This window comes from Perca flavescens, chromosome 7 (assembly GCF_004354835.1).
Source record: "Perca flavescens isolate YP-PL-M2 chromosome 7, PFLA_1.0, whole genome shotgun sequence".
NCBI lineage: Eukaryota > Metazoa > Chordata > Actinopteri > Perciformes > Percidae > Perca > Perca flavescens.
In genome coordinates, this window is record NC_041337.1 from 31,463,173 (window position 1) to 31,475,921 (window position 12,749).

The window sequence follows — 12,749 nt, forward strand, 5'->3', positions numbered from 1 at the left end:
GCTCAACTGCCCCTACTGCACTTACAATGGTAACAAAAAGACTCTGGAAACGCACATCAAACTTTTCCACATGCCCAACAGCACGGTGCGGCAGGGCCCCGGTGGGATGGTGGCGGGAGCTGCCGGGATCGTGATGAAGGACGGGGTGCTGAAAAGGGCCGGCGACAGCGTGGAGCAGGCGGTGTACTACTGCAAGAAGTGCACCTACAGGGACCCTTTGTACAATGTAGTGCGCAAGCACATCTACCGGGAACACTTCCAGCAAGTGGCCCAGCCCTATATTGTGAAACCAGGGGAGAGGACGAGTGCTCAGAATGGTGGCACGGGGAATACAGAGAGTAATAACACAAACAATGTTACCAGTAACCAGATTCACTGCAAGAAGTGTCTGTTTGTTCCGAGGACCTACGAGGCACTTGTCCAACATGTCATTGAGGACCACGAGAGGATTGGCTACCAGGTGACGGCCATGATTGGGCACACCAGTGTCATAGTCCCCCGTCCCAAACCCATCGTCATGGTCCCCCCCAAAACCCAGGGAGACAAGACCATCATTGGGATGGGCCCGAAAGGTGCGGTAATGGCGACTACCAGGTCTCCTGCCTCACAGCAGCTGGGTCGAGTTATCATCTCATCAAAGACGGGCTTCAGCGCTCAAAATCTTCTATCCGGGATGAAGCACGACGGAGTGAGGTTAAAGGCGGGGACTCAGTCGTTCTCCATTGGCAGCCAGCAGGTGAGGGTTTCTCTACCCGGGAACGCCCAGGTTTCTGTTCCCCAGCAGTCGCATGCAGCAAAGCAGCTTATTTCCGGCGGCAGCCTGCGCGGCCCAGTTGTGGTCAGCGCCTCGTCTTCGCTCAAATCCAACCCCCTGGGTTCCCGTGTCCAGGCAGCAGCGACCACCGTAGCCTCCGTCACTGCCAAGAAAGGCGGCTCCTCGGTCCTCGGCACATCCTACACCCAGAAGTGGAAAATCTGCACCATCTGCAACGAGCTCTTCCCAGAGAACGTGTACAGCGCTCATTTTGAGAAGGAGCACAAAGCCGAGAAAGTGCCTGCCGTAGCCAACTACATCATGAAGATCCACAACTTCACCAGCAAGTGTCTCTACTGCAACCGCTATCTCCCCAGTGACACCCTGTTAAACCACATGCTGATCCACGGCCTGTCTTGCCCACACTGCCGCGCAACCTTCAATGACGTCGAGAAGATGGTGGCCCACATGCGGCTGTCGCACCCCGACGAGAGCGTTGGCCCGCGCACGGATTCCCCCCTGACCTTTGACCTCACTCTGCAGCAGGGCAATCCCAAGAACGTTCAGTTGATTGTCACTACTTACAACATGAAAGACGCCCCTGAGGAGTCGGTGGCGTTTCACGCACAAAACAACAACACCTCTGTGTCGCCAGCCCTGTCTGCCTCCCTAATGTCGGGCAAGAAGTTGATGCCTCAGCACCCGCCCAAAACGCCTTCAGTGGCGGCTGACAGCGCACCAACCAAGAGTGCTCCGCAGGCATCCGTGCCCTACAAGAGGGACGTGGGCAAGACGCTGTGTCCTCTGTGCTTTTCTATCCTCAAGGGCCCAATCTCAGACTCACTGGCCCACCACCTGAGAGAGAGACACCAGGTGATTCAGACAGTGCACCCTGTAGAAAAGAAGCTGACCTACAAGTGTATTCACTGCTTGGGGGTTTATACCAGTAACATGACCGCCTCCACCATCACGCTACACTTGGTGCACTGTCGAGGTGTCGGGAAGTCTCAGAATGGGCCGGAAAGCCGGGCAACCCATTCCTCTCGGGTCGGTCAGGCCCAGAGCAGCACTCTGAAACGGGCCAGCTTTGACAGCTCGGACACTAGCGCGCCAAAGCGCCGGAGGCCCCCCGGGGAAAGGGCCTACCCGCGGGACGTCAACGGCCCATCTTCGTTTGTGGAAAATCCGGACGAACCTGTAGTTCTGGCTCTCGACCCCAAAGGACACGAAAACAACTCGTACGAATCCAGGAAGGCGTTTCTGACCCAGTACTTTAACCAGGCGCCGTATCCCACGCAGCGGGAGGTGGAGAAGCTGGCCGCCAGCCTGTGGCTGTGGAAGTCGGACATCTCCAGCCACTTTGTCAACAAAAGGAGGAAATGCGTACAGGAGTGCGAAACCCAGAGCGCCAGCGTGCTGCTGGGGTTCAGCATGCACGAGCTCAGCAAAGTGAGCCACGAGCTGGCGTTCGTCGCGGACGGCGCGTATGAGGGCGGCCATAACAAGAGGCGAACGTCTAGGACGCACCTAGGGGTGTCGGAGCAGGCTCTCCGGAAACACCGGGAGCTCGTGGCTGCTAACGGTGGCGTGGCCCCGCCACGGAAGGGAAGGCCAACCAGGACGGCGGAGGGTACTAAAACAACGCCATCCGGCCCCAAACCCAACAGTGCCAGCAGAGACCAAACCAAGACAATCAACAGCACCTTACCACAGAAAATACCTCTGGACCTCTCAGAGCCCATTGCCATCGACTCGGACAGTGATGAGGAAGAGCAGCAGAAGGACGAGGAGGGAGAGGTACATCTCCATGGTGACAAACCACTCATTGGAGCTCAGGAGCGAGCGGAGCCGAGGACAGGAGCTAAGACCGTTTCAGATCTTGATGATGTGTCAGACGATGATGAAGAAGATGAGGACGATGAGGACGAAGAGGCGCATGTAGAGAATGGTTTCGGGCCCACAGAGGGCTCAGGAAGACCGGCTGCTAAAGGTAGAGACCCTCTGCCCATCATTATTCCCAAGTTTGTACCATCATCGGCGAGAAGCAGGAGAGACAGGGCCCAGCTGGGCAAACAGCAGGTCTGACTGATGAAATCAAAAAAGACTGGTGCAGTCGGAGAGACGCTTAAGATTTGATCGACGCCAACAAATCTGCCTCGCGTGAACTGAAGGACATCGCCCAGTTCCACTGGGTATCCGTGAAGGAGGGGAGCGCTGAGGAGAGCAACAAGCCATCCAATGAGTTTTCAAGGCAGGACTCAACGAGCAGCTAGGATTGACGTAAACATTTGTGAACAAAGTTTTAATGTTTCTTTCCTGAGTGGGAAGGTGGAGGTGCAAAGACAACCGAAGTCACACCAAACAAATAGAAAGTGTTTTTGCCTTCTATATACTTTATTACATTGAGATAAGAAGTTGTTAGCATTGATTTTTAGCCACTGAACTTGTAAGCGTGGCTTTAAAATATTGAGTTGTTGTGAGGTAAAGCTTTAAAGCTGACCAGATAATCCATCGTTTTTCATGTAGTTCTACTGAGATGGGTAGTGTAAATTTGTACAGTCTTTTAGACATGTTTTGGACAGATGTTGCCGTACATGTATTATTCCTTAAATATTTGCTATTACCTGTGTGTAAGGTAGCCTCATATGTTCTACATTGGTATGCTTAATGATAGTTGTCGCTTTGGTGGCTGGTATTTTCTCGTATGTTTAAGTTTATTTTTTAACAAAAACCTAGTTTTGTTTTGCAAAATAATATATCTATATATAAACGAAATAACAGAATTGATTTGTTTTTGCTTTAAAGTTAATTAGATTTTATTTTTTTAATTTCCTTTTCATGATTCATTTTCTGAAAGAATAGTGGTTCCCAGCTATTCTCATTCTCTTAACAGTTTAAAGGAGCATTTCATTAACTTTTTGCAGCCTTATGCTCATTAGCCTTGACTGTACTGTACTTGCTTTCTATTTTCATAATTCTACCTTGAGGTTTCTTTGCCCTACAAGACTGGACGGTAACCACCATACTGGCATCCATAAAAGTGAAAGCACTTTTTTTTTTTTTTTTTTTTTTTTTTTTTTTTTTTTTCTTCCAAAAAATAGTTGTTTTCAATTTGTGTTCTTTGAATTGTGTGTATTTGTTTCATGTTTTCATTTTTCACTTGAAGCATTTATGAACAATAAAGTGCTGTATTTGTGCTTCTCACAGAACTAATGGCCGCGCCAATTTTAATTTTTTTGTTCAAAGTAAGTGATTGTGAACCGAGGGATTGTGCACAGAAATGATTCCTGATGCACAGCCATGGTTGGAAAAGCTGTAAATGTCTTTATTGCTTTTAGATTAGAAGTATTGAAAACGAGCTGTCAATTGTCTTAATTGTATATTTTCTATTTAAACTACAATTTGTACTTCTTGCTAAACTGTCACATTTTAAACTTTGATATTAAGTAGTACAACAGTAAATGAAGTGCCCTCTTTATGTTGAAAATGCACTACAGAGCACTTTACTTTCACAGTAGAGGCTAAAGGTTGTATGGTTAATGGTCTTTCATGGTGGGATTGTTTCACCGCTTCAGGCCTCTAAATGTCCTTAAAATGAAATCCAATACGGGAAAAAAAATCCCTGCTCACAGCCCGTGACCACACTAAGGAAATAACCTGTAGATATTGCTATATTTTAGGGGTCACAAGCCAAAAGAGGTTTAGAGGTTTTAATCTCCAAACAACAACCACATATCAACAAATATCTCTATTGCCAAACATTGCTCGGTGCGGGGATTTTTTTGTTGTTGCATTGAATGGGCAGCAATGTATGGAGGGTGGGATCATTCAGAAGTGTAAACCAATGGGACGTCAGGGATACACGCAGGGTGCCAACGATAACTATGGCTTTTGGAAGGAGCTCAATGTTTTTGGGGGTGGAGGCTTGTGCATGCCCTTAAAGTGAGGACTGACTGTTGTTGCAAAGAAACATTCAAACATCAATAATAGCCTAATTGTATGCTTGATCCATGATGATGGAGATCCAGAAAAATAGAAATGCATGGCAAAAATACCGTATTGTCAATATTTTAGGTTTCCCAATTCAGCCTCACGAGATCAGAGCAGCATTATCTGGTGTAATGGTGGATGGGGGGTTCAATATTTTGACCATAGGAATGACGTCATCAGGATAAATAAATGTTTGTGAAATAACTGAAAAGGATTCTATTCTGAAGGTGGGGTTAACACGGCCATCCTTAAATACAGTGAAGTACTACCACTGCTGTCCTGTTTCCATAACCAGTTGGCAGCCTGAAATCTGTGATAAGCTATGCAACTTTTCCAGGTGCACAACCAAGTAACATACGGAACATAACAGAAGATCTGATGCGTTTGTCAGAGACCTACAGTAACTTGCTGTGTTCTGGTTATACAGCTCTAGCAAATGGACCCGGTTTGCATGTTACCAATGATTAGATGTAGAGCTGCAAAGAATTAATCGATTAATCCATTTATTGTGTGTAACGATTTTGATTAATCGGTTTGAGTCTTTTAATGAAAAAACTTTGATTCCAGCTTCTTAAACGTGAATATGTTCTAGTTTCTTCATTTCTCTATGACTCTCAAGTACAGCTGGGCAATATATCAATATTATAACGATATCGTGATATGACACAAGATATCGTCTTAGATTTTGGATATCGTAATTTGACATAAGTGTTGTCTTTTCCTGGTTTTAAAGGCTGCATTAGAGTAAAGTGATGTCATTTTCTGAACTTACCAAACTGTTGTAATTGTTATATTGTTTGCCATTACCCACTTAGTCATTATATCAACATTACTGGTGATTATTTATAAAAAATCTCCTTGTGTAAATTTTGTGAAAGCACCAATAGTCAACACTACAATATCGTTGCGGTATCGATATTGAGGTAGTTGGTCCAAAATATCGTGATATTTGATTTTCCCCATATCGCCCATCTCTACTCTCAAGTGAATATCTTTGAGTTGTGGACGAAACAAAGACATTTGAAGGAGTCATCTTGGGCTTTTGGGAAACACTGATCGACATTTTTTCCCCATTTTTTTGACATTTTGTAGACCAAACAACTAATCGATGAATGGAGAAAAAAAATCAACAGATTCATTCACAATGAAAATAATCTTCGTTGCAGCTCTAATTAGATGTGGAGAAGCCTTGGCGAGAGATCAAACACTACGTTATTAACCCTTTGCTGAGAATGCTCCACCGTTGGATGAACGGTACCCCCCCCCCCAGCGTGGCCTTCGACCAGATCTGAACAAGTTACATCTTGTGAGTCACAGTGTTCTACCAGCCCAGGTAAATTGAGTGAGGTCGGATGCGTTCGTTCACTTCATATATTTTTACCTCACAGTATTCAATTAAAATGCCATCCCTTGCTGCCCTGGGATGAGGAATCTAAAATGGAGGGAAATTACCCCAGTGCAAGAGGGAGAGAGTGAGACAGGCAAGACTCTCCTTGGCTGGCTAGTCAGTGTTGCTATGCCGTTGTAAGGAGTGCGAGGGAGGGAGGGAAGGAGTGGTGGGGGACGCTGAAGGAGAGAGAGAGAGTGAGAGTGAGAGAGGCCTGGCAGACTGTGGGGGAGGCGGAGGCCTCATCTGCAGTGCTGTGTGCAGAGGGAGCGCTAAACAGCTTTTCAAAGGGGGAAGGGGAGAGAGAGAGAGGGAGACCAAGGGAAGGGGTTGGCAAAGGAGCTGGGGGGAGGGAAGGAGAGGAAAAGGGGAGTCAGAGAGAGATGGGAGTGCGAGGGAGGAGAAGCAAAGAGGAGGAGAAGAGTAGCAAGGTAGAAAAAAGGGGAGGGGAGGGGCGAGGTAGGGGCAGAAAAGGAGGAGGGGTGTAGGGGGGGAGGAAAAAGGAGGAGGAGAGATCGAAAGAAGGGAGAGAGGAGGAAGGGGGGGTGTGATGGTGGTGGTGTTGTAGAGACTGGCGCCCCCTATAGCCGGAGGAGAGAGACACAGAGAGGCCCTGGCGTGCGCGGGTGATGTCAGACACAAAGAGGCGCAGGCTGCCGAGACACAACAGCCTTTCGCGTGCATGGAGGGAGGCTAATTGGTTGAGCTGGCCACAGGTCAGTTTAGCATTTGACCCCACCTGACCTGCAGCCCGCATCAACCTGAGCTGTGGTCACATGGCAATCAGGGCGTGAGAGAGGAGGAGAGGAGGAGAGGAGGTGGGGTGAGGAAGGAGGAGAAGGGGACATGTAGAGGGGTTCGTGAGCAGGTTGTAATGGAAGACGAGCTGTAGACCCCCATGGTAGGAAACTGGCAGGAGCTGGCATGAGAGCCTTCTAACAAGGGGGGGGGGTAAATAACAACAAATTTGTACAAGAGTGTGAGCCAATAAAAGTGACGCTCACAAAATGTCATCATGTACTTCATATGCTCTGAATATTGCATATCGCTAGAGGTCATCTAGATCAGAGTGCCACACAAACCAGGACAATGACACCAGCACAGAGACAGAGAGAGAGAGAGACGGTGGGGGGAGGAGGAGAGGAGAGGAGAGGAGGTGGGGGGAGGAGGAGGAGAGGAGGTGGGGGGGAGGCTAAAGAAAGGCCTTGCAGACTGCGAGGGAGACAAGAGGCCTGTTCTGCAGTGCTTGGTGATGGAGTGGGGGGGAGGCTGGTGTGAGTGGGTGGCAGAGGGGGAGGATGGAAGGGGGGGGACTGGAGAGAGAGAGAGAGAGGGGGGGGGGGGGGATAATTGCAGACCTAGCCCACTGCTAGTGCCTCCTGCAGTTAGAACAGCCCCGCTACACATGCACATGCACGGTGCAAATGATTCATGGAAAGAATATAGGACGAAGTTGAATGATTCAGTAGGCAGAGAAAAGCGAGGTAATGAAAATAGAGCGAGACCTGTGGCCAATTCTAAAAGGGAGAAGTAATTTGTGTGATGGTGGTGAGACTGGAAAGAAGAAGAGACGTGAGAGGAAATGAAGGGACAAGAAAAAGAAGGGGACATAAAGGAGGAGAGGAGACAAGAAACCAGACTTCTGCCATTCTGGCAGACAGAGTGGTGATATCCGATTGTGCATCTGGACAGGGCCAGGACTGAGGGTCAGTACAGAGAAGAACAATCAGTTTGGAGTTTAACTGAAGTCAAATCAAGATATTTGCCAAGTTCTGGTCAGCGGCCTACAACCCAGAACCCTCACGCTGTGAGGCGACACTGTACTGCCCTCCTCCTACTCTAGTTTTGGCCTGTGACGCCACAAAAAGGGGACAATGGCTACTGGTGAGTGGCGACATCCAGTATTTCCCTTATTTTAAAAGCAATAGTTCAACATTGTGAGAAATGTCCTTGACTCCCTAGGTTTGGAATCACTGATCTACGTCATCACCGTCATTTTACAGAGATGAAACCAGTTTACAATGCATAGTGAAAACTGTGCCCAAAAGTTACCCCTTCTCACTCATTATACATCAACCCCAGGGACTAAAATGTGATTTATTGCCAGATCCATTTCAAAGTGACAATCTCACACACACATATCCCACGTCCGAACTGCAGACAACTCTGCAGATAAAACCTTCGGCCACCTAGCTAGCTAACACAGTTCATTGTAACTTAGAGCGATTAGTGATTGAGTGATTCTTTTGCATCGGGGACGGAGGAAATGTTGGGCTGCGGGCAGCTCGGGTGAATAGTTCTGTCACCTTAAGGGACAGCCAACAACATGTTGTAAATAGCCTCCAACCTGCCTGTCCAAATGTGAATCAAACTGTCCAGGATGTTGCATGAATAGGGCTGCAGAAACTCAGCTGGTGACATCATCTTCATCATCTCACTGGAGATAGAGAGAGAGAGCAAGGAGAGAGAGAGAGAGAGACAGAGAGAGGCCCACCAGACTGAGGGCCTCTGCAATGGTGTGCACACTGAAGGTAGAAGGAGGGAAGGGACCGTGTGTGTGTGTGTGTGTGTGTGTGTGTGTGTGTGTGTGTGTGTGTGTGGCAGTGAAAAAGCAAGAAACCCAGTGTCCACTATACTTGCACAGCACCAAACAGCAGACAGACACAGTTAGCAACTAGCTGGTGAAAACAAAGCAGCAAAAGGAGCATTTAGCAGCTAAAGAGACAGATTCTTTTTCTCAGGCGTTGCTGGGAAACAAAACAGAGCTAAAAGGAGACACAGTTGGCGGGTGTGGTTCGGTTAAAAAGAAAATAGTTCCTCCATGAAACTGCTCACGACCAGGTCTGCGGATTATCTTGAGTAACCAATTCATGATTTCTGGAAAGAAACATTGCTGTTGAGTTTTTCAAATGTATTTTTGGCGCTTTGAGCACAACAAGCCCAGTTCCATTACATTTGGGAGAAGCCCATGAGCTTTCCATTTAATCCTCTAAAATACCTATCCTGAGTCTTAATTATTAAATATAATGTGGAGTTCTAACAGTTTTTTTTGGATTGCTTAAGCAAAACAGGGACCGTTTTTTTCAAGACACTTCACACAACTAGCACAACCACACACACAATTAGCGGAACACCTCAGACCCTAATTTATAAAAAACATATTTTGTTACCATATGAAACACACACGTTTCATACGACTTAATTCAGTTTGAACCAGATACGCACTGCTGTTGCTAACCTAAAACACTTTTAGCAACTCTACTTCTCAGTGATTCGAGTACTGTAAATGAAGTACACAGAGAAAGTGCAAATTTACAATAAGTTCAACAGACAATACACAAGACCAATGCTGCAGACTGAGGAAAATATCATTTATTTCTCTCCATATACCCAAATCAGTCAACATGTCGACATGGAGAATCAACAACAAAAAAATGTCACAGTTTTAATACAGCTACTACAGTAGTGTGCATACCGCTGTTAGCTCAGCAAACAACAGACAAACATGAAATACTGTATCCAGTACAGGTTACAATTACAGTAAAAAAATAAACAACAAACATAATACTAGACTTACCTGCTGCATTTTTTATAGTGCTTAAACCTGATTGGTGTGTCTACAATTACAGTTTTCCAATTGCTAAAACACAATTTTGCAATTCACAAAACCACACACCTCATATATCCTGCAAGCACTGTAACCAAAACTACATACAGCATTATCAAAAATCATACTTTTTCACCACATGGCACACACTTCATTCATATTACCAGAATATTTGTCTAATCAACTACACACTGTTGGGCATAATGAAAAGCACTCTTTTTTGCCATAATACTAAAATAGTTCAAATTGTAGAAAATTCTTCAGGTTGTTCACATGCACAGAAATATTTGCAGATACACACGTGCTGTTGAAACATTTTTATTTATTTTTTTATTTTTCACCAAATAAGTCAGTGCAACATATGCACAGCAGATATATTTACATTGGACTGAATTAAAATATGCTCACAAAAAAAACAGTAAACTGAAAAGGAAAATTGCAGAAAAAATATATTGAAAAAAAAGAGGCCCCCATGGTTTTTTCATAGGGCTTACTTCCTGATTGAACTGGTAACAATTAACCATTGAGGTGTTTGGCCAGGTGGCACATATATTGGCCAATTAGCTCATGTAGTGTCATTTTGAAACGTGACTTTATGTCAGCTTGTTGCGTCTTATGCAGAGAACCGTGTTCAGTGCATTTAAAAAGGGCCACTTTGAATTGCAAAATGTGTGTAAAGCAGAAAATGTGTTCAAACTTTTTGGAGACTTGAGAAGAGGTTTTGCTCTCTGTGTATCAGTTTAAATAACTGTGCTATGCGTGTCATTTTAGTGTCTTAGCAACTGGAAAGAAATTGTAGGCTAAGCAATCATGTGGTTGGGCACCTGATGCTGTGTTTCACAGATTGGCTCACAGGTGTGGTTTCACAGTCAATGCTTTGGAATGGCAAGGAAGTGACATCATGATATACTTCTGGGTCTAATGTATACAAGTATGTTTAGTGTTTTGCAAATCACTGTGTGTATTATTTTGCAAAAAGTGTGAGGCTGACATTGTGCTTATAGTGGTGCACATCTGGGCCAATGTTTTGCTCCTCGAGTGTAAGGTTTTGATAATTGTGTAATACGTTTGATTTCAGTGTGTAAGCAATCGGCAAAAACTGTAACATTACATAATTGGTCTTTCTTTGTCCCACAAAAAAGTCACTATAATAACCATGCAGCTTTCCTAGGACTTAAAATGTGGCATTTAGAGACTTGTTGAGCATTTATTAATTTATTTTAATATACATGATATATAGATATTTGTATTATTATGTTTTTTGTGTCCTTTTTGTGTTTTAAAGCAACCTTTCAAGAGTAATTTGTAAAATAGCCTACCGAAGTGTGGTATATGATTATTGTAGTTTCCTTTCAGCTGAATGGGAGGAGATGGTGGGACACAAATGGGAAGACATCCCTGTACTTTAACTTTATGCTTCTGCAGATAGGTCGTCAGTGTATGTGCACAGATGTACTCACTGATTGACTTTCATATATAAATCTCTCTATGGGCTGGTTTCTCCTCACCTGTGTACACATACAGTATGTGTAGAAATCATAACCAATATGCCAGCTCATGAGGTGTCTGACCTAATGCTATCTGAGACTTAGAGCCATTACATGTTTTCAACAAAATTGGTGGTTTAAGCTTTGAGCTGTTACATTGTCTCTGTTAGCTTGGAGGATCTGCCATGTTCACATTTTCTTTCCACTGTAGAAAACTGCTAATATTACAGTTCATAGTAAGTAAAGTGTGTGTGTGTGTGTGTGTGTGGGGGGGGGTTGTGTGTGTGTGTGTGTGTGTGTGTGTGTGTGAGAGAGAAACAAATTGTAAGGTATAAAATGCAGTCCATTTAGGTTATTATTCATTTTTTTATATTTGTGTAATGCTGTTTCAGGTTCTTTATATACATATGAACAATCATACACAAATGTGAGCTACCCATTCCTTTTAGAGAATGTAAGTGTTTGTACTTTGTTGAATCCCATCTTTTATGAAGTGTTCAGCTAACCCATAGGAAATATAGCAATACACATTTTTCAACTTCTTATTTCTGTATTATAGATATTCTGAAAAGTGCTTGATACCCCTTTTTAGCTTCATTATTAATTATTATACTTTACATGACATCATTGTTCTTTTTAAAAACTATTTTCTATATATTTTATGTTTTTTTTCCCTCTCTCTAATTCCTGAATATGTGTAATGTTGAGCTTTTGCTATCTTTTCTATACTATATACTATCTTTCAATATTTTTTTTTTTTCAAGATTATGTTTTCAAGATTAAAATAACAAAACAGGAGAGTGGGGGAGATGTCAATCAAGCACAGTTTGAGGTCTATCTGGCACATAAGTGCAAACAACTGTGTGGTTTGACTTTAAATTCAATAATATTTCATCCCGTAGAATGTTGCCTATTGAAACAATAATGACCTTTAATCACATTGATGATTATGCCACAATGATATCAAGTAAGGCTGGGTGTGTTAAGGTTCAGTAGATAATCAGGTTTCAACCCAGATGCACGACTCAGAGACAAGTATGCTATGTCAAAGTTTACATTAACTCGTGATGAAAAACAGGCAAAAGTCAAAACCAGGCTGGCATAAATATAATTAATTTTATAGTACGAGATAAAATGATACATAAATAAGTATAAAATATAATGTGTGCATATAAGTTATTAGGCCTATGTGGCTTTTGGCCAGAAGATGTCACTATACAATAAGAAATAGATTGCAGTCATCCATAACATTTACAACTGCATACATAACATGTTAGATCTGAATTTAACATCATAACAATCAATTTAAAATACACTTTCCCTACATCATGTGTAAACTATACAAATTATATCACACATGGTATAATATAGCCTAATGCCAAATCAATTTTTGTTGCAGTTTTGATTTTTTTTGTATACTATTATATTTTGATGTGACCCAAACAACTTTCTGTGAGATCATATAGCCTAAGTGATGTAGTATTTTTGTTAGTTGGTTTGGAGCAAGGTTGGAAGCATAGGTTG

At 43.9% G+C, this 12,749-nt stretch overlaps 1 protein-coding gene across 3 annotated transcripts in view; it reads left to right on the top strand.

Moving 5' to 3' along the window:
• Window positions 1-3,253, top strand: part of adnpb (activity-dependent neuroprotector homeobox b) — a 12,262-nt gene extending 9,009 nt beyond the window's left edge. For all 3 annotated transcript variants that reach the window (XM_028583908.1, XM_028583911.1, XM_028583910.1), the window contains one exon: window positions 1-3,253. This exon is cut by the window's left edge and continues 116 nt beyond it. In XM_028583908.1, coding sequence (XP_028439709.1) covers window positions 1-2,839 — 2,839 coding nt within the window. In that variant the 3' untranslated portion in view covers window positions 2,840-3,253.
• The last annotated feature ends 9,496 nt before the right edge of the window (window positions 3,254-12,749 follow it).